The 21,599-nt window shown below is 33.8% G+C and overlaps 4 protein-coding genes across 4 annotated transcripts in view; 1 reads left to right on the top strand and 3 right to left on the bottom strand.

Annotated features, from left to right (window-relative positions):
* Positions 1-21,599, top strand: part of LOC119836266 (flotillin-2) — a 198,514-nt gene that overhangs the window by 132,455 nt on the left and 44,460 nt on the right. The gene's annotated exons all lie outside the window — the stretch shown is intronic.
* LOC119836259 (glucose dehydrogenase [FAD, quinone]) lies at positions 2,608-12,363 on the bottom strand. The gene is made up of 4 exons (XM_038361540.1): positions 12,206-12,363; positions 4,942-5,307; positions 4,483-4,733; positions 2,608-4,306 (listed from the first exon to the last, which is right to left on the bottom strand). Exons 2-4 carry the CDS (start codon positions 5,283-5,285, stop codon positions 2,943-2,945), a joined length of 1,959 nt encoding a protein of 652 aa, XP_038217468.1. The 5' UTR covers positions 5,286-5,307; positions 12,206-12,363; the 3' UTR covers positions 2,608-2,942.
* Positions 14,985-18,379, bottom strand: LOC119836264 (glucose dehydrogenase [FAD, quinone]-like). The gene is made up of 3 exons (XM_038361547.1): positions 18,126-18,379; positions 17,251-17,381; positions 14,985-17,047 (listed from the first exon to the last, which is right to left on the bottom strand). The coding sequence occupies exons 1-3, from the start codon at positions 18,331-18,333 to the stop codon at positions 15,530-15,532; spliced, it is 1,857 nt and encodes a 618-aa protein (XP_038217475.1). The 5' UTR covers positions 18,334-18,379; the 3' UTR covers positions 14,985-15,529.
* Positions 18,621-21,589, bottom strand: LOC119836256 (glucose dehydrogenase [FAD, quinone]-like). Its single transcript, XM_038361536.1, has 3 exons — positions 19,998-21,589; positions 19,662-19,892; positions 18,621-19,359 (listed from the first exon to the last, which is right to left on the bottom strand). Exons 1-3 carry the CDS (start codon positions 21,522-21,524, stop codon positions 18,622-18,624), a joined length of 2,496 nt encoding a protein of 831 aa, XP_038217464.1. The 5' UTR covers positions 21,525-21,589; the 3' UTR covers position 18,621.

The following is a 21,599-nucleotide window of genomic DNA, read 5'->3' on the forward strand; positions in this document are numbered from 1 at the left end:
GATTCGAAATTCAAATGTAATATTTTTTTATAATTAAGTGTAACAGTATTTATGGCCAGACTAAGTATATTTAATTTTGTACTTCGAAGGATTTTGCTTAAACGTCCTGTTTTTCTATGGCCTTCAGTATTTCGAATGCCCTTTTTATGAATTTTTACGAATGAGAATTAAAACTGTAGAAATCGAAGTAGTACAGAGTGTAATATAAGAAATAATGATGAATTAGGTTGTAAGTAAAATTGCGTATGAAGAATCTGGTTTGGGAACTTAGCAATGATTACGTGTAAGCGGTTAGTAGTTGGATATTTCTAGTGTTACGTTGGCGCGTAACACTTATTTTTTTTTATATTATAGTAGATTAATATGACAAAAGTTTAAAAAACAACTATGTGCAATGGCGGAACGGACTAGTGACCGTCTTACTGGCTGGGTTTTAGTATTTTCACCTCAACATGTAATTTCCACAGTTTCGTGATGATGTAGCATTCCATTTAAAATTTAAGCATTTTTAAAAATTGTGTATGTATTTTTTAATCATATTCTAAAGAACTGTGCTATTTATTAAATAATTTGCTACCGTTGTATTATGATTGTAGAAACGAGGTTCAATGTATGAATTGTATTTTGTATTCGCATTTCTACGAAATTCTACCGAATACTTTTTATCTTCTTTTTTTATGTTATAGTAGGCAACCGTGCTGGTGGTCCGCCTGCTGGTAAGCGATCGCCACAGCATCACTACCACTCATTACCACTCATGATATAAATGCGTAAGTCTTTCTTTCTGACTCTCCTTTTAGCATTAACTGCTAAGCAACAATATGGAATTTTGAAATGAAGGAAAACCTAGAGTGAAAACATAACATACCTATGTATTTCATAGTTCTATTATACATAAACAATATTTTTTATTTCACTTCATAAAAAAAGCGTAAAGCCAAAAGATGAGGCATTCAGAAATATATAGACATTTTGTCGACGTTATGGGAAAGGCGGAAGGAAGTCAAAATTTGAAAGGGCGGGAATAATTCGAAATTGCATTTGATTCTCTCTCAGTGAAAGATGTCGTAAAATATTGTTATTTGACGTATAGGTATTAACTTTATAGGCCTAGGTTATAACATCTTATGGAGCTATCTATAAGTTATGCAATGTATTACCACAGACTAATAATCCAAACAGTTGTTCAACTTGGGTTTTGGGAGTTGAGAACGTTTTGGCACGAATGGGGCTAGCTCGCAATAGTAGTCAATCCTTTTCTTATCCCCTACCCCTTAAAAACGGGCAGCGATTCGCAGAGGCAATACCTTTGTCGATGTTCATGGGCGGTGGTGATCGCTTACCAACAGGCGAACCACCAGCTCGGTTGCCCGCTATGACATCAAGAAACGAATGCCTTTAGTCAGTTCAAACAAGATATTAAGTATTAATACTGTTTGCTTTCTGTTTATACTATGGTCTATATATTGAGTCTCCAATAATTCATACATACAAATTTCTCGTATTTATTTTTCGAATAGAATATTTATTTCTATATAATATTTATATCCTGCTAATATTATAATCGAGAATTTATGTAAGAATGTATGAATATTTGTTAGCCTTTAACACTAACACTGGTGAACGGATTTTGATGATTCTTAGTAGTGATGTAGCTTAAGAATCAGAATAACACATGAGCGCTATAGAAATATTTGGTTCGTCCGCGGGTGAAACCTCAAAGAAAAAATAATTACTCAAAGCAATATTTTATCACTTCATTAATTCTTGATATTTTATCGTTGCATAAATGACCTACATAATTATAATACATAATAAAACGATCCTATTATATACCTCCAAATAGTTGGCCCCTAGGGGTCAACACGATAATGGTGACTTGCATATGTGTGTGTATTATGAAATGCTTTGTTGCAATAGGTCTCAAATATGTTACGCCTAGACTTTATGTAAGACTTAATTCGTGGAATAATTACTGTGTTATTTTAGTGATGATTTTACATTTTATTACAAATACAGTAGATAGTCTCGTACGTTGTGATCGTTAACTATATACTATTATTATATCTGATAGTTTGAGTAGAGGCTTCGAGATAAAAATAAAATTTGCTCTAGAATAATATTGATTGCATATTATTTATTAATTGGTGTAGTGAGAATTTAAGGGATTTTTTTGTTACAAAATGACTTATGCTCTAACTCTAGTAAAGTTGAACGATCGAGAACAATGTTTTTAAAAATGTTATTCGGGGTAACGTGTATAATTGTAATATAAAAACTGTGTTTTTAAAAAGGAAAAGGCTTCATTCACAATCTTATTATGATTTTTTAGAATAGCGCCATCTATTGAAATCAACCACAAAGAGAATCGAAAACAAACCTCAGTTCATGAAAGTAGTAGCTGTAAGTTGTATTGAAACGTTTAAAAACAATCTCACCTAGATGGCGTTCCAATCGCTACACCTCTTTACTTGACCTACTTTAATAATGAATACCCAATATCCAATCATGGTCAGAATACCTTCTAGATTCATTCCTCAGTATTTCACTTTTATGTTATTTACCTACATTAAATGAAATATAGGAGCATTTTGAATAAAAGGTTAATTTTTAAGTCAATAACATTTATTTACACTTAGACATTAAACTCATATAAAATGTACTAATTATTACTATAATACCGTTTAAACAATAACTCTCATCACCAATTGAAGTCTTTCACTAACCTCACCATTTAGCTTACCTTATGAATACGAATATGATATGAATTTAACTATTGGGTACTATTTCGGAATTTGGTAGCGCTCAGGGGACTAGAGAAAAAAAAACGACTAAAATAACAATACGTTATCAGATAAAAACACCGGTCAGAAAATCATATTCAATAACTAAAATTAATTAACAATGGCCTCTTTTTGCTACTTTTAAGTGGTTCCAGCGTGTCACCTTTCTACTGCACATGTCGCAGATCTTTCACCTAACAATATTTGTTCTAAACGAGAGCATTTCAATGATCTAGTGCTTCTCTTTTGTGGTTTATTTAACCAAGTTTCTTTGATCATATCACTACCTTTCTCAGCAATCATAATAACAGGCGCGTTTATATTTCCATTTGTTACTCGAGGCATTATACTCGCATCTATCACGCGGAGCCCTTCTATCCCATAAACTCTTAGTTTCGGATCCACAACTGCCATCGGATCCGTGGATGGACCCATTTTTGCAGTACAAGACAAATGATAAATTGTCATAGTATATTGTCTGATATAACAATCCCAATACTCGTCTGTATATAGAGGTAGATGCTTACAATTGGGCACTGGTTTACTATTGAATCTGGCGCCCAAACGTTTCATAGCTTTTGTTTCAGCAACAGCCAAAGCAGCTTTAACACCCTCTCGCAAAACTCCTACATCGTCAGGATGAGTTAAATAATTATGATACATAAGAGGATAATCTAAAGGATTTTTGGATCGTAGTTTTATAAAACCACGACTCTTTGGGCGAAGCATCATTGGGAATATACCGAAAACATCCTTATTTGTAATGTGACCGAACACTTCTTCGTAAAACTCGTCTGTTAAACTATGTGCTTTCTTAACTTGTGTTCCGCCGTCTGAAGGTGTCGAAGCAGAGGTCATCATAAATTCTATGTCTGGCCAATCCTCTGTTGCATTCGCATATTTGGTATTAATGAAAGCTACTACTTCTAGACCTATACTAGAAGTGAGTGGTCCGTCTTCTGACACAGCATACCGTAAAGCGGAGTTTATGTTTACAAGTCTATTCATAACTAAGCTTATAGGATAGTCAACTTGAAATACTACTCCACCCACGGCAATGTGATCTTGTAAATTTCTTCCAACACCTGGTGAATCATAGATCACATCAACCCCGACTTCTCGTAAATGTTCTGCAGGACCAACTCCAGATAACATTAATAGATGTGGCGAAGCGATTGCACCAGCAGATAGGATGACCTCTCTTTTTGCGTAAACAACTTGTTTTTTATTATCTCTAATAAACTCAACACCATAGGCGCGTTTTGAATCTTTGTCAATTAAAACTTTTGTAACGTGTGAGAACAGTGCAATATGTAAGTTTTGACGCAATCTTATTGGACGAAGGAATGCTTTTGCTGTTGAACACCTTGTTCCTCTTCTCATAGTGAATTGATACCAGCCATAACCAGTTTGCTGGTCGCCGTTTACATCAATGATGTCGTAGCCCATTTCCTCTCCTGCTTGTAAGAAAGAAGCTCCAATGGGAGTGTTGTAAGGGGCATCTTGTACTGAAAGATATCCGCCTGAAATGAAAATAAATCTATTAAATTCTTAAGCAATTCATCATCTATTTTAAATGATCATAATAAATTAAAATTCATAAAATTACAATAATTGATTATTATTTCTTAATAATATGTATTTAATATTGAGATTTTTGTAAGTATTTCGCCAATATTATCTCAAAAATATTACTCACCGGTGGAATGGTGTTTAGTATCTTTAGCCAAGTACGGATTACGTTGATCTTCTGATTTCTTAAAATATGGCAATACATCTTTGTAACCCCAGCCTGGGTTTCCAAACGATTCCCACTGGTCAAAGTCGCGTTTATTTCCTCTGATGTAAAGCATAGTATTGAGTACAGAGGATCCGCCTAGAACCTTTCCTTTTGTCCAAGAACAACGCTTATCCTTCATAGCTTGACATGCGGAATCTTGAGGTTGCGTTCTGAAATCATAATTCATAGATATTTATTATACATTTCTAATATTTATTTCTTTGTTTCAGGTAACGTAACCGACCTCGCAAATTCAAACAAAAAAATAGCGAAAAGAAATACATTAAAAACTACTTTTAATTATGTGAGTAAATGTGTTTGTATCTTTATTTTTTAATATTCAAAACACATTTGTTTTGTCATTTCCATCCGTCTTACCTGTATTTCCAATCCAGTTTACTTTTATGCAAATACAAAGAGAGTAATGGTACATCGCTTATATCTGTTTCGTGTCCACCAGCTTCCAATAGCAGTACATTCCAGCCCTCAATTTCTGATAGCCTATTGGCTACCACGGCTCCAGCTGAACCTCCTCCGATGACGATGAAATCGTATTCCTCTCTCAGGTACTTTTGGTTAAACGGTCTGTTCTCTGGGTCGAGTAAGTCGTAGTTGAAATACGCCATGGCAGCAAGCATGGCCGGGATGAAAGTCAGTTTGCTGAGACCTCCGATCGTGAGGGCAGCTTTCGCAGCCGTCGATGCAGCTGTTAGGATTCCCATTGTGGTTCAGTTTCTTAGCATTCTGTAATTTGAGATTGTTAATTAAATACATTTGTTTTCTAAGGCCATTCAAACTGCACTGTGGACGTCTAAGTGGGTTTGAAGTAATGTTTTTTTATATCACCCAATTAATCCACTACTGAAGGACGTCTGACGTGTATATATTACTAAGAAACCAGCTTTTATATATTTATATTATAAAGACATCTTCATTCTTTATTAATTAATAAATCATGATTTTAAGCATCTTCAAAATACTTTCACCTACATGTTTAAAGCTTATTTAATTGTTACTAGAATACATCACAGCACAAAGTCACGACTTGCGCCAGTGCACACAAATATAAATAGTTGCCTCACTCTGAATAATTTACAAAGTTCACAGATTTCATTACAACTATAGTGGCAATAAACAAAGCCTAGTGTGCATTGTATGTATCTAATCATGTGTAAGTTGTATTGTAATCTATTGTTACAATTCCAACTAACCTCATTTGGATATTTAAAAAAATGATATTACGAAAATTATACAAAAACTTTGGAACTGTACAGTGTGCAAAATATGTTCCGATCATGTGGCTACTAATAAATTGTCAAAACTTATATAGTAGATATTTTTTAATTAGGATAAACTACAAAAAGGGGGCAACTGAGCTGGTGGTTCGCATGTGAGTAAGCGATCACCGCCGCCCATGAACATTCGTAAAGGTACTGCCTCTCTTTATCTATACCCCCAAAAGAGAGCTGGCTTTACGTTTTCAATGGCATACTGTCTTACGATACACACTGCGGGTCCGGTTTTGATGAAGCTTAACCATTTGCGGTCAGTTCTAACCACGTGTATCAGGTCACACGCTGACAGTGTCCTTGACGCGAGTGTGTAATATCGCGGATCGGCTTACACAACTGTTAGCTTATTACACTATCCGAATACTGCTATGTTGCCGAGTGATAAGGTTTATTTTATTTAAACACAGTGTTAATTTGGATTTATTATTGGCTTATCGAAGAAAAGTCAAATCCTAGTAATATTGTAAATGTAAGGATGTGTGTATGTTTGTTACTCTTTCACGCAAAAACTAATGAACCGATTGAAATGAAATTTGGTACGTAGATAGCTGGACAATTGGAATAACATAAGAGCTTTTTAACCCGATATTCCTACGGGTTACGGACTTACGCGGATGAAAACGCGGGGCGCAGCTAGTATATTAATACAGATGCGTACGAATGACTACTGTTTTTTCGCGCAATACATCAAGGTTTACCCAAGGGTCAGTTTTAGATTGCTGATTTGGTCGCCATAAAAATTGGCCAATAATATTGGATTGCAAACGCGTTCCTAGTGGATGCCGCAATGCCAACGTGATTAGCGTTTCAAACATCTGAAGGAACCGCGTCGTCACAGTGTTGATAAGATTAATCATTGCGATATGTGTGCTTTATATTCATTAACGTGTCTTAATTACATGTTATTTAATTTCATTTGTATAAATGAATAGCTTGGGTGAGAGATTATATGCTTTTTAATAATCTAGTCACTGACATCATAAACGAACAATAATGCTTCGGCACGAAATGGGCTAGCTTGTACCGGGGAATGTGATACATCCCCACAGAAGATCGCTATAGTAGCATGAGAATGCTACTGTGTTTTGTTCGGTGGGTGGGAGAGCCGGAGTCCCGTTGCCTAACCTAACCCACCTCAGTCCATTCCTTTATTATATTCGGCAATATTTTTCTTATTTCTTATCCCATTAAAGCGGACAACGCATTTGAGGATACCCTACCTCTGCAAATGTTCATGAAAGGTGGTGATCGCTTAACATCAGACGGACCACTAGCTTTAACGGTTACACGCTCTATTATCTAAATAAAAATTAAAAAGGTAAAGATTTTTTGGTGAAATAGTTATTTATAAACTACTGGACCAAATTTAAAAATAATGTTTCCTTGGGAAGCTCTCTTCGCTATATAGCTCATATTACTCATGAGCTATATTATGTTTTTTATTCCTCGCCGATCCGGGCGTAGTTGGGACGAGAAGGTAGAAATAATCTATACTTTTAATAAAATAAAGACAAAGAGTTTGTTTCAACTTGTGTTTCGAAATTTCTTTGGATTGAATAGTCCATTTGTTGAGGAAGGCTCTAAGGCTTTATCATCGTGTACAACGTGAAGGAAACCGCGGGACATAGCTCTGATTTTTAATAAATTATGAATAATTGCTATAATAAATATCTATCCTTTAAATTTTGGAATTTGAATAAAGAAGGACTTTTACATTATAGAAACTATTATAAGAGTTTCAACTCTCTGCAATCTTTCCAAAGGAGATGTCTTAACTTTCAGTCATTAGTTTGTGGGTCACGAACTTTACCACTTATAGGCTCAAGGCAGTTTATTGGTGAGATTGTCATATTGTCTCTTGTGTAATGTTCAAAAAGTTCTTGTTGACATTCTACGAAATTTTAATTGTGATTACCGATCGTTGGTACAATAATAGCCCCGCATGAATTGACGTCATGACATAAACTAGATGGAGGGAAAGTTTACAATATAGCAGTTGATTGTGAATGAATTTGATAATTTGTGTGTATCACGCCAGTGATAGGGGTCTCAATGAATAGTTTATATCAATGAACTGACTTTTATGGTCTGTATATTTACTTATTATTATTTTTAATATTATTCATATGGGGGGGAAAGTAAACTTAAAAATCACTAATTTTATACATAAATATAAAAGGCTATTAACGAACGATATTGAAAATTAAACACAAAAGTTCTTGGACCAGTAGGTAATATTGAAGAATATTCAAGAAAATTGTAATATGCAATTTATATACAAAGAAAAATCCTACCAAAAGTTACTCAACGCAGCTAAAATAATTTTGTCATCGAAATACTTATTAGTATTCTCACATATCATTTGAAAATTTAAATTATTGGTAATATTATGGGTATAAAGTTTGAAAATGAAGCAACTGCGCTTCGCTAGAATTTTCCCTTTCATCTAGGTCATACCAAAAAAAAATATTTAATATTATACCGTGTCCGTAGACGGGTAATAAAAATTAACATAAATAAAGATAATAAACGAACATAAATTTACGTATTGAACAATTCATGATTACCGTATTCAGTTGTATCGTGAAGATTTATTGAAATTCTACATAATATTATGTATACACGTTTTTTATTTGTACATTAATAGTCGAACGGCGGACGAACTTGGTTAAGACACAAACAACATTATGCGGGATATCTTATAGCGCAGATGAATGCGCGTAAACACGAGTGAGCTCATAGCATAGTCGCTGTCATCTCATATTCTAATAGTAGAGAAAAATTACACGAGGAGTAGTAGCAAGGATTCAATTAAGTTGATACTGGAGGTACAGAAGACTAAGGAACATAACAGCTGCTGACCCGCACCAATGAATATAATGGGTATTTTACACTATGTTTAGCCCACCAATAAAGAGTGTAACGGGTGTTTTACATTGTTTTCCTTTGAATAATTACCACGCATAGCATGTACAATAAAAAGTTTGACAATGGACCTGTACTAATTATATTTAAAAAGGGAAATAGATTAATGAGAATTAGGTCTGTGAGAATATTGTGCGCATGATAATTGCAAAATAACTCACTTAATAGCTTATATCACGTATATCCGATTTCTCTCATTCGAGGACGCTGATTTGTGTTATCAAAACGTTCGGTATACATTTTTTGTGTTTTCTTAGCATTTATACGTAATTCATTTTACATTGTTGTCGTGTTGGGAAATATCCGAATGGCCACAATAGGTACGTCGTGGACGACTTTATATAGTACGTTGGTAGTTTTTTAAAATAATTCAAATTCAGTTCCAAGGATATTGCTTTGTTTGCTTACAAAAATGTCGAAACATTCCGCATTACCATTAAACATATGAAATCGCTTAAGGCGCACTTAAATGTTAAAAGTTTAAAGTCCTTTTGACATCTCGGTTACAAAGATATACACAATTTGTGTTAAGAAAGCTTCATGCCAGGGTTAGAACCATGGCTTAAAATAAGTAATATATTTTTTATATGAAATACAATAATGAAGGTTTCATGATTATAATTTCTCTGGCGCACGTCGTGGCATACATATCTTAAATCCTTCCTTAAAATATAAACAGAGCCGAAGAGACTTGAGTCATTCAACCCTAGCGTGTATTTCAAATATAAACCTACTATATTATAAGCGTGGAAGTTTGTAAGTATGGCTGGATGTATGTTTGTTACTCTTTCACGCGAAAACAACTTACCGTATCAGCAAACGTAGTTTTTATTTAATAAAAATAACATTAATATCTTACCGAATTTTATTGATCGGCCAAACACGCACTAATATTATATACCAATCTTTCAAAAATAAATAGCTTCTAGCTACTGATTTTAAAACGAATTATGGTGTAAAACACAAATTCGTTTTCATAAATAAGCGAACACTGAGAGCTTTTACAGTTATATAATAAAAGGATTAATAGACTAGTGAGAGCTATAAGTAATGTCGATACATCTCTTGCTGGTATGAAAGACCGGTACACTTACGGTGGTAGTATTCACAAGTCTGCCTTGAAACCTTTAGTGTCAGGCGGAGGTGATTTGGTAATAGTTTCACAAGACAGGATGAATATTTGTCATGCGTCTTGACTTTTTGACCCGATATTTTAATGGTGCTTAATAATTATTATTGTTATTATGCGGAGTTACAAATTATTCGTAATTTTAATTGTTAATTTTCTGTGTGTACAAATATTTGGCGCATATTTTATTGATTATGTAAACCTACTATTTTGTTATTGTTTTCTTATTTCGTCTTTAAATGTAAGCCTTATTTTTTATGCTATTTTGGTAAAGCGCTGTTAAGGCTAATCATTTTATTATTTAAAAACTGCCTGATTTCCTACTATGTATCCATTGGAAATGCTCGAATTACTATGTTTGTCTGCCTTTTAACTTTTAATCCCTCGATTGAACAAAAATATGAGAAATTATGTCAGGAAAGGATTTACTATAGATGCAAGTAAAGCCGCTGATGAAAATTAGTATTTTGAAAGAAAATTCATATTAACTTAGAAGAGTTTAATATATTTTATAATGTATTACTCAATCATGTATATACTAATGAAATTTCGATACGACTAAAAATGTATTTATAGTTTGTACGTTTGTATCATGTAGTAGTTATTATTTTAATGACATGAACCAGGCTAGGTTGGGTAGTATATTTATATATCTACGTACTGTATATCATAATTTTAAATAAGATTAGTAACCTGCTTATCTAAACCGATCTAGTTAAAGGCAATATATCTATTTCATTAGAAGGTCGTTCCCTTTTACTATTATAATGAATTAAAACAATTGGTGCCTTAAGCGATGTTTTTCTGATTATTGTGAGTATGATTGAAGTTGGATGGAAGAGCTTATTTTTTAATCGTTTGTAAAGTATGCCTTATTTGCTTTTTCTATGTCATAGCGGGCAACTGAGCTGGTGGTTCGCCTGATGGAAAACGACTACCACCGCCCATGAACATTCGCACAGGCTCAGACCTCTGAGAATGCGCTGCCCGCTTTTAAGGGATAAGGGATAGGGAGAGGATTGATGACTGGAAAGAAGGAATGGACTGGGAAGGGCGAGGAGAAGGAAATAGGCCTCCCACTCACCGTACGAAACATAATAGCAAGCTACATATTATTTCACGCCGGTTTTTTGTGGGGGTGTGGTACTTCCCCGGTGCGAGCTGGCCCAATTCGTGCCGAAGCATGCTCGACTCCCACAATAAAAAATTAATTATTTAATTAATCAATTAACTGGGGACCGGCGTATGTTTAACCAATACTTATATTTTTTAATGCAAGTATGCAATCATTGAGCATGAATGAAATGTTACATGCAATTACAAGATATTGTTAGTAGGTATTAATAAAATGAATTAATTGACTCTAATATAAATGATTCTTACTAAATATAACTAAATCGTTTAGATGTACGCAATATGACTGTCTGATGTGTTATTCTATCTCATAAGTGTATTTTCAATATATAGGATAGAAGTATATACGATGTACACCTTCAACATGTCAGAATACATAACAAGCCCTATCTACTAATTTCCACCTCATAAATCTCTAATAAAGTACTATATAATATTAGTATATTTATCCTGATTAAATTCGCACTATACGAAAAACTCCGCGTGAATTATTTTCAGGTTGTATACATCCAATTGATATTTATCCGAAAATCTTTTTCTACTCTGAGAAATTATCTAAAAAAATACTTAGCTCGAGCGCCAGCTGATCGTATTATGTACTCTTAGTCTATATATAAATATGTTTTATCAGCAGATTTGAAGAGAATTGTTCGTAGAATATTTAATGATTAGCCGTACCGCGGGTGTAATTTTATCGTTATATAAACAATGTATGGAGACAATAATAAAACGTGAGTGATATGCCATTCATGTAGCTTTTTTGCACTTGAGAAGGCTATGAGAACTGTATCATGTTGTATAACCATTTAAATGAACCAAATGTTACGCGCCGCGCAACTGACATTTTTAAGAAAGAATTTAAATATTTATTTTGAAATGTATTTCGTCATAAATTTGAGATAATAAAAAAAGTTTTAAAGTCATTTGCGTTTTAGATAAGTATATATTTAGAAAAAAAAATAATGGGGGTTTTTAAAAAAATCCGCAATATTTATGTCACTTTAATTCAAAAAGTTGTCTTTGGAATTTTGGAATTTTAGATATTTTAAAATTTATGTTTTCTTTTTATTATTATATTATAAAAATAAGTAATAATAATATGTCCATAAATATAAATAAAATATTATCACCACTACATCAAATATCGATCAGCAATATTTACCTAATGTCAATCGTGATGCAATTCGTCGAGTAAAAGTAAATCACATCCCACAAAAACACAGTCACAACACTAGCACCTGTTATCCAACACTATCTCATTGTGAGTGAGACGCGCTATCCCCACCGGGGGTTTCGCAACCCGGCGAACGGTCAATGTTAATGCGAGGGGTAACATTTAGTTAATGTTTCTCATGCGCATTAGTTCCTTGTTGCCTAATAGTGATCCTACTGCGTACTAATAGCGTGACCCAACGTTGGCTGCTAATTCTTTTAACCAAGCCTAATTGTTCATTATTTAATGTACTCTACATTACTCTCTCTACTAATAAAGACACAACTGTTGTTATTAATTAATTGTAATTTAATGATCATTATCCATCGATTAGTATACTATTAAATTGTTTGGACGAATGATTTATATATACTGAAATTAAAAATGAAATTCGTGTTTGCACAATATGTACCGGATTAACAGATACTCTGTGGGCTTTCAAGCCCTTCCAATCAATTCTTGCCTTTGAATTCAAATATGTTCATCTGTTTGTTACTGAACTCCTCTTGAAATGGCATACGTTGGTTGTCTCATAGTGCCTTTATATCCCACACTAGAGATCTATTCCCAAGAAAAGATCACTCTGTCTCATTATACCATACTACCCTCTGTGCTGGTTTAGCTGGTGTATGCTGACACAATATAGTGTAAATATAAAGTGCAAATTAAACAATTACAGTGCGTTACATTCGCGCTTAAAGTCTTTGAAGCGTAAGAAAAAGATTATCTCAAGTGATTGCCAAACTGCCAAAATATAATAAAAGTAAGATACTATTCTTCACGCAGGTTGGCCAAGATAATGTTTGATCCGAGCAAACTGCGCTTGCGAAAACGGGAAACCCATAGCATTATCTCGCAGGAAACTATATTGTTTATAAACAAACTAAATCAAGCCTATAAATATCGGGGAAGTGCGAGTCTGACTCGGGTTCCGTAGAAATAAGCTAAAGGCATTTTTTTACATAGCAATTTTTTAAAGTTTTTATTGTAGTTACGTTAGTTGGTGCTCATCATAATATTAGGGTTTCTGATATAGATGTGGGTAAAGCAAACGTATAGTTACTATGGTAACATTACATATTATGTGTAATGTAATAATTTCATCACGATCTTGTGAGTAAAAAGTTATAACTTGTCTAATTCCTCGATTATGTTGTAATGCAGCTTTTATATAATAATAAGTATTGGCTTCTGTATATAATCATTTATTTACTTGACTTATTTAGCTTAATATGCCTAAGATTAGGGCGTTCAACTAAACAGAAACAAACAAGCACTTCAGCTTTATAATCCTACTAATATTGTAAATGCGAAAGTTTGTAAGGATGTGTGTGTGTTTGTTGCTCTTTCACGCAAAAACTACTGAACCGATTGCAATGAAATTCGGTACGTAGACAGTTGGACAACTGGAATAACATATAGGCATCTGTTTATCCCGATTTTCCTACGGGATATGGACTTACGCGGGTGAAACCGCGGGGCGCAGCTAGTATTAGTATAGATGATAGAAGCCGGTCTAGTTTTCAATAATGCGGATGAAATCAGGCGACGCCTAGTGCACTACAAGCTACCTTTCCACAAATAAATTGTTCATTAATGATCGTGACAATGAGACTCGATGTGCGTACGTGCGGCTTGTGGTGTGCCCGCAGCGCCTTTCTTTTCTGCCTTCGACACAGCTAATTTAGCAACCGGCCGTGGCGTGTTTGAGGAAAACCCATGCGTTGTGTTTAGTCCAGCGAATAGGAACGCGAAGTGTGGTAGGTGTTTGAATGGTTCGGTTGAGTCATCCTTAGCTATATGTTAAAGTTAATTTGTTTATTAACATGCTTTTAGTACTAGTTTGTAAAGCCGATACTTTTGGACTCGATTTTGAACCACTTTAATTTAATTTAAACTTTTTACACTTATAAAGGTTCTGTGATAATACAATTATTTAATTATTGTTTCTTATTATTCTGATTAAGGCCGCCGGGATTCAATTATTTACTTACTTATATGCAAGTCTATCTGGGAGCAAGTGTGACAATTCAATTGATTCTATCCTTAAAGCGTGTCTTTTATTTTTATTTTATGGTATACAAGCTGAGCCCCGCGTCTGTATCCCGGAAGAATATCGGGATAAAAAGTTGCCTATATGTTATTCCAGTTGCCCAGCTGTCTACGTATCAAATTTCATTGCAATCGGTTCAGTGGTTTTTGCGTGAAACAGCAACAAACACACACATATCCTTACAAACTTTCGCATTTATAACATTAGTACATGTACATTATATCATTAAAACATTCTTTTTGTACCGTAGTATTATTCGTTGTATATAAACTTTAAAATGTTTTTCGTTAAATATTGCTTTTCTGTACAAAATCAGAGCAAAATTGTAATTATAATAATTTTGTCTATTTAATCTCCAGCAAAACAATGGATGCGCCGTATATCTAGGTTACATTGCTGTTATAAACATTTTTTATTGCGTAGCGGAACATAATTAATTATCTTATCTGATTCCGGTAGACCGTTTAAACCAAGTAGCGAATCCTACTCGTATTAAAATATGATATGAAAGGAAAGAGCGGGAAATCAAACATTAGGTGATGTTTCAAAAATATATTTGATTCAATAATAAAATTTGTGTATGCACAAAGGAATTTACACAATTTTTATCCATATATAAAAATTCTCGTGTCACAATGTTAGTTACCATACTCCTCCGAAACGGCTGGACCGATTCTCATGAAATTTTGTGTGCATACCGGGTAGGTCTGAGAATCGGCCAACATCTATTTTTCATATCAATAAATGATAAAAGTAAGACAGAACAGCGTTTGCCGGGTCAGATAGTTAAATACAAAAATGCCGAAAGGACAGGTTCGCAACAAATAAAACTCATAAAATTTGATTGAATCTCAAGTTACAAGTTATTTGCTGTGACTCAAAATGTTAATTCAATAGCAGAAAATATATACTCCGAAAGTGTTACTTAATATCAGGTCTCGTATACGCAAGTCAAGGAATTTCTTCACTGTGTCGTCTAACGAAATTCCTACAAGGCCAACGTGCAAGCATGGAATACATTCTGATATATTCAATGTTTAATATAATATAGGCCCGAAGTAGGTATGTAAATTACCGAAAATTCCTTTTTAAATTACCGACCAGGTAAATTAAAACACGTAACTATTAATTAGTTATGTGTTATTATTACTTTATTCAGAAAAATGCATTATTGTATAAATTTATGTAAGTATTAGCTGAAATAAAACATTTTTCTTTATCTACAGCTCGTCTTTCTGTGTATTTTGGTTTATGATTAAATCCACACCTTTTTGAGCTACTGCTAGTGTGGAAGCCATGGTATTCCCCCCTGGTATAGTTGGCATAATACTTGCATCGATAACTCTGAGGTTTTGAATACCGTGTACTAGCAGATTTTGGTTGACAACTGTTGTTTTATCTTCTTTTGGTCCCATTTTGGCACTACCAACTGGATGATAAATCGTAGTTGCCATGTGTCTTACGTAACACTTCCAATAATCGTCACTATCAAATGAATACCTCGAACAATTTGGTATTTTTAAATGCAATATTTCCAACCCATAGGCCTTGAACGCTTGAGTTTTCTCCAGTTTGTGAACAAACTCTATAGCCTTTAGAAAAGAAAACATATCGTCTGCATGATCAAGATAATTGGTATTAATTAAAGGCTCTCTAGGTAGTGTTTTAGATAACAAAATTCGACCTTTAGACTTCGGATGTAATAATGTAGGATAAATACCGATTAGATCGTGTTCAGCGTTCAATGCCTCGATTGCTTCAATGATTTCTCTTTTATAACTGATGCCTTCTAGATAGGGTTTTAGTGTAAATACATCTTTTTTTGTAAAATATGTATGATGAAACTGAATATCAGGGTAATCTGATACATTTCTCGTGTCTATGAAACCGGTGAAATCTGTTATACCAATTTTTGAAAACGGGCCGGTCTTAGTAAGCATATATTGGAGCAATGAAGAAGTTACCGCTTTCATTGGCAATTCAACATTTAAATTTGTTTTTAGAAACAATGGTAATAACAAATGGTCTTGTAGGTTTTCGCCGACAGGCAGATTAATAATGTTTTTAATGCCTATTGTATCTAGGTGACGTTTGGGTCCGATTCCAGACTGCATAAGAATCTGTGGTGTGGCAATGGATCCTGCAGACAGAATTATCTCTTTATTAGCCATTATCTTCATCACATCTCCATTTTTATGGCTTATTTCAACACCAACTGCTCGCTGATTCTTCTTGTCTATAATTATTTTGTTGGCCAATGTATTCTTCATGATATGTAATTGCTTCGTGCCAACTAAATAAACTTTAGCTGTATTCAAACGTTTGCCATGCCTCGTAACTAATTTTGCTTTTTTGGTACCTATTAAACATTCATCGCCCTCATAATTATACGATTTGAACCCTAATTCCTTCCACGCATTGTCGATCACATCGTACCAATGATTTTTATAGCTGTCAGAATCCGCAGTAGAAAAGTCGAATAAATGCTCCTGTTTCTCAAAATATTTTAACAAGTTGTCATAGCCCCATTCTGGGTTTAACTCTTCCCATTCTTCAAAATCTTTTGGATGACCTCTGACATAAATCATTGCATTAATGGAGCTAGATCCACCCATACCGCGACCTTTACTCCAAATGCAGCTCTCATTTACAAAACCTAAGCAGCTTTTTTCACTGGACAATGTTTTGTAGTACCAATCAATGTCCGAGTTATGATTGAGGAATAAAAATGCAGGTATCTGGAAATAAAAATGAATTGTTCATATAAAACATTTTAAGACGTCAGTTTTGTTATCTATTAATAAAAAATGCAAGCCAAAATCAATAAATATCGTAAGTTCAACAATACACTTGGTTATTATTGAAAAGGGGTTAATATAAGTTTATCGCAGATATATTTTTTTTGAAGTAACTTATATTCTACATAATTCTTAAAATATACCTCACTGTCGATTCCAGGGTCATCTCCTGCTTCTATCAGCAATACAGATCCTATTTTTGCCTTTGAAAGTTGACTAGCCACTAAAGATCCTGCAGATCCTGCGCCTATTACAATATAATCATAGAAAGCTTCTGGAAATAAAAAAAACGAAAATTTTGATAACAACATTTCAGAATGTTGAGCTACTTGTTTCTTTGTATTATTAAAAACTAGATCAAAAATCTCAAGACTCTTATTTATTGTTTTTTCAAAATATTGAAGTTTTCATTCATCTATTTTGAGTTTAAAAATCATCTAATTCTAAAATATCGTTAACCTAAATGTAAAGTGCATAAATAAGCGCAACTCGCATTTAAAAATGCCTGTAGTAAAAATCCCAAGCCTGTCATGTGATTCCCGAGTCTATAACTTAAGAAACTCATATATATTTCGATATATTTGAGTTTCTTAAGTTATATAATACATTGTTATAATTATTCCACAACATGATAGTGAGATTTAAAACATTAACTTGAATAATTCCTAAAAAAAAATACATAACTGTAATAGAGGCGTCGGAACTTTTCTTGTAACATGTCAAAATTTGGCAAAAGCACATTTCTAATCCACTGTATGTATGAAATTACATAATTTTCCGTTTTGGTTTTTGTTAAAGTTTGCGATAAAACCATTAAATAAAATATTTTCTGTGGTAGCAAAAAAAAAAGAAACAAAGAAACTATATTTTTCTTTCACGATCCTTTTAAAAATGAAATTTACCGAAAAACAACTGTTTTTACTTCGGTATTTTTAATAGTAGCCATCAGCAATTGTTTAAACGGAAATCAATAATAACATTCATATATTTAAAATAATAAAAAAATGTATTTTATTACCGGAGTTTTCCAGAATTTTCTGAGAATTGTCTTCTGGCCAACGGTAGTCATCGAAGATTGTACAGTGAGCAGTTATCACAGTAGTAATAGCGTTGAGAAATAAACCACCACTTGTACCAGCAAATGCTGATGGACATACTGCTGAAATATTTGCCTGCATTTTAGGCCTATTTTTAATTTCTTCTTTAATAGTGCAATATTTGCTCATTAAGAGCGCATGCTTGTCAAAGTTCTAGACTATTATGTGGAGTTAAAAGAACTTCTCGGAGCTATAAAATGTAATATTACTCATGAAACAATATATCACGATTACCTTTAATGCTTCAATACACATGAAAGTAAATACTTGTTAGGATATTAAATAAAACAATACTTAATATAACTCTATATTTAAATAGATATTTACAAAATTTCTGCATTCATTAATCATACAACAATATACTTAATTGATGAAGCTCTTCCTTAGAAGAATTGTATTGTTTAACTTGAGAAAGTTTCATTTTTTTCTATCATAATATGTTTTACATTTCCTACGATGTTTTGGTGACAATATTTTATTCGAATGGTGCTTATTTTTTATAATATTTGGTTTACACGAGTCACATAGCTGATCTTGAAATAATTCCCAACACGGATACTCTGGTGGATGAAATACGCCATAGAGTGGCCATGTTAAAGTTTCATAGGTTATAGGTGGGTAGTATTGAGTACTTGGTCTATAGTGTGTCGGACCTGGATTATTGTAAGGAATGTAATAATAGTTTGGAGTATTAAATGACATTGGTAACTGCTGATAAGGTGGTGTAGGTTTATGTTTTGGTTTATTCTTTTTTATTTTCTTATGCGAATTATCTGTATCACAGTCCTTTCTTGCTTTCGGTAATTTTTCCAATACGTTTGGTTTGCCCTCATTTTGCTTTGATGTATGATTAATTCGTTTTTTGGGGTATTGTATAGGCTCGTCAAGGGATAAGTAACTAAACAGATTTGCTGTTTCATTAAATATATCTGGAACAGCATTCGCTTTCTGGTTATTTGTTGTAGTTTGATCATGTGCTTCTCTTACGTAATTCTCAGCTGGGCAATACAGTTCTTCAATTTTTTTTAACCAATCCTCTTTTATCATATCAGAAGCTTTCTCAGCAATCATGATTATTGGAGCGTTTGTGTTTCCACTAACAATATTTGGCATTATACTTCCATCTACTACTCTAAGATTTCTGATACCGTGAACCTGGAATTTTACAAGTAACTTTTATGTTAATAATTGTTTTTTTGTTTTTTTTTTTAGTGAAAATCTAGTTATTGTTCATTTAACTAAACGTTCAACCATTAGCGGTGCGCATCATTAGAAATTAATTTAAGTTTTAGTGCAATAAATAAGTAGCTTTCGTATATATCAATGATTTTTAGACATTGTAAAATAGAATAATCAATTTTAAATACATCGTATGTTGCCTAATAGGATATGTTTTTAAAGTTAACTACATACGTAATATTAATTTATTATATAAGGAAATTGTTATAATTACTTACTCGTAGCCTTGAGTCTACAACAGCTTGTGGATTATTCACTGGACCCATAGCGCATGTTCCGACAGGATGGTATATGGTTAAGGAATGATGTCTCGCTTGACACTCCAAGTGTTCATCTGACATTAATTCGTGTTCTGTACATCCAGGGTTCCGATTAGGATTTGGTCTTGTATTTAGCTCTTGTAATGCTGGTTGCTGTATTAATTGTTGAACAAATCGTGCTCCTTCAATCTGAAAGTAAATTAAATACTGTAAGTTCTAGGCCTAGATCAGTATCGGTTATTTATTTATTTTATGTATACGAAATTTAAATGTATCAAAAAATCATATCCTTACCAGTCTTGCGACATCTTCCGGTACAGAAAAATAATTAGGATATATACGCGGTGGAGAGTGTGGGTTTGCATCTCTTAACTTCAAATACCCTCGACTCTTTGGTCTTATTAATAATGGAACAATAGAAAAAGATGGTTCTAGTAAAATATCTTCATATAATTCCGCGTATGTTTCGTCAGTAATCCCATTAGCACGTTTTCCAAACAATCCACCATCCATATTATCCGCAGTAGGCGCAATAAATAATTGAATATCTGGGTATTCCTCTGCTGGGTCTTGGTATTTTGTATTAATAAATGCCATTGCTTCTGCTTCCATCATACTGTATAGTGCACCTTTTTTATTAAAAACAAAATCTATTAAACTGCCTATAGAAAATATTGTTGCAAGATTAAAACAGTAATCTGTGCCATTCGTAAAGGGATTATCAAATAGGAAAGAATGTCCGCCCATTGCTACGTGATCTTGTAAATTTTTTCCAACACCAGGAAGATTTACTATAGGATATATGCCGACGTCTTTTAACTCTCTACTATCACCGATACCTGACAGCATCAGTAACTGAGGTGATTGAATCGCACCAGCTGATAAAATAACCTCTTTAGCTGCTTTTATTATACGAGTGTGCCCATGTTTTGTGAACTTAACACCGTAAGCTCTATTATGTTCATCAATGAGAACTTTTTCAACTAAAGAATGAACACTTACATGGAGATTCGGCCTTTTTGCTGCTAGTCTGAGGTAACCCTTTGCAGTACTACACCGCAGACCATCACGTACAGTCGCATGAGATCTAGTAAATCCCGTTTGATATTCACCATTCACATCCACTATATCATAACCAAGTTGCCTAGCAGCTTCAAGTATTTTTCCCGTAATTGGTTGTTCAAATCTAAAATACTCTATTGAAATCGGCCCTCCAACTGAATGGTAAGGACTATTCTGATACTCCGGTATCCGCATATCTTCAGCTTTTAGGAAATATTGAAGAATTTCATTGTAGGACCATCCTGGATTTCCCATGCTTGCCCAATTATCGTAATCTCGTTTATTTCCACGAATATATAACATAGCATTCAGGGCACTGGATCCACCCAAAACTTTGCCTCTCGGCCATTTGCATCTATTGTCTATCATGCTTAAACAATATTCAGAGCTCGGTTCAGTCACGAATTTCCAGTCAATAGACGATGTTTGTAGAACTGGAAATAACACTGGCACGTCTGAGAGCACATTCTCATCTTGTCCCGCTTCTAGAAGAAGTATATTCCATTCAGGGTTCTCTGAAAGCCGATTGGCTAGCACCGACCCAGCAGATCCACCGCCGACGATGATGAAATCATAACAATCATACAGTTGTGCTAGAGGTGTGTCGCGAACTCGATATTCAGCGTCTTCGATATCCGGTCTATATAGATGTATGGCCATACGTAAAACTATTAACGAACCAAGTCCAGGTAAAAGCCCGAACATTATTCTTGTACTGGTTATAAGAGGATTTATCGACGTGATTTCATGGCTAGCCATGTTTAAAAACACAAGTGATTCACAGTTGAACTCTGACTGATGTGTATTATAAAAATGTGTGATTGAATATTCGAG

The sequence above is a fragment of the Zerene cesonia genome, chromosome 23, assembly GCF_012273895.1.
Source record: "Zerene cesonia ecotype Mississippi chromosome 23, Zerene_cesonia_1.1, whole genome shotgun sequence".
Lineage (NCBI taxonomy): Eukaryota > Metazoa > Arthropoda > Insecta > Lepidoptera > Pieridae > Zerene > Zerene cesonia.

What these genes read in the sequence shown, in the direction of transcription:
- LOC119836259 (XM_038361540.1), bottom strand. Translation starts at nt 5,285, where the DNA reads ATGGGAATCCTAACAGCTGCATCGACGGCTGCGAAAGCTGCCCTCACG. An exon ending in AAACTGGATTGGAAATACAG is followed by an intron (nt 4,734 to 4,941) that starts GTAAGACGGATG and finishes TTATGATTTCAG; the next exon opens with AACGCAACCTCAAGATTCCG. An exon ending in TACTAAACACCATTCCACCG is followed by an intron (nt 4,307 to 4,482) that starts GTGAGTAATATT and finishes TTTTCATTTCAG; the next exon opens with GCGGATATCTTTCAGTACAA.
- LOC119836264 (XM_038361547.1), bottom strand. Translation starts at nt 18,333, where the DNA reads ATGAGCAAATATTGCACTATTAAAGAAGAAATTAAAAATAGGCCTAAA. An exon ending in GAAAATTCTGGAAAACTCCG is followed by an intron (nt 17,382 to 18,125) that starts GTAATAAAATAC and finishes TTTTATTTCCAG; the next exon opens with AAGCTTTCTATGATTATATT. An exon ending in ACCCTGGAATCGACAGTGAG is followed by an intron (nt 17,048 to 17,250) that starts GTATATTTTAAG and finishes TTTTATTTCCAG; the next exon opens with ATACCTGCATTTTTATTCCT.
- LOC119836256 (XM_038361536.1), bottom strand. Translation starts at nt 21,524, where the DNA reads ATGGCTAGCCATGAAATCACGTCGATAAATCCTCTTATAACCAGTACA. An exon ending in CGGAAGATGTCGCAAGACTG is followed by an intron (nt 19,893 to 19,997) that starts GTAAGGATATGA and finishes ATTTACTTTCAG; the next exon opens with ATTGAAGGAGCACGATTTGT. An exon ending in TTGTAGACTCAAGGCTACGA is followed by an intron (nt 19,360 to 19,661) that starts GTAAGTAATTAT and finishes GTAAAATTCCAG; the next exon opens with GTTCACGGTATCAGAAATCT.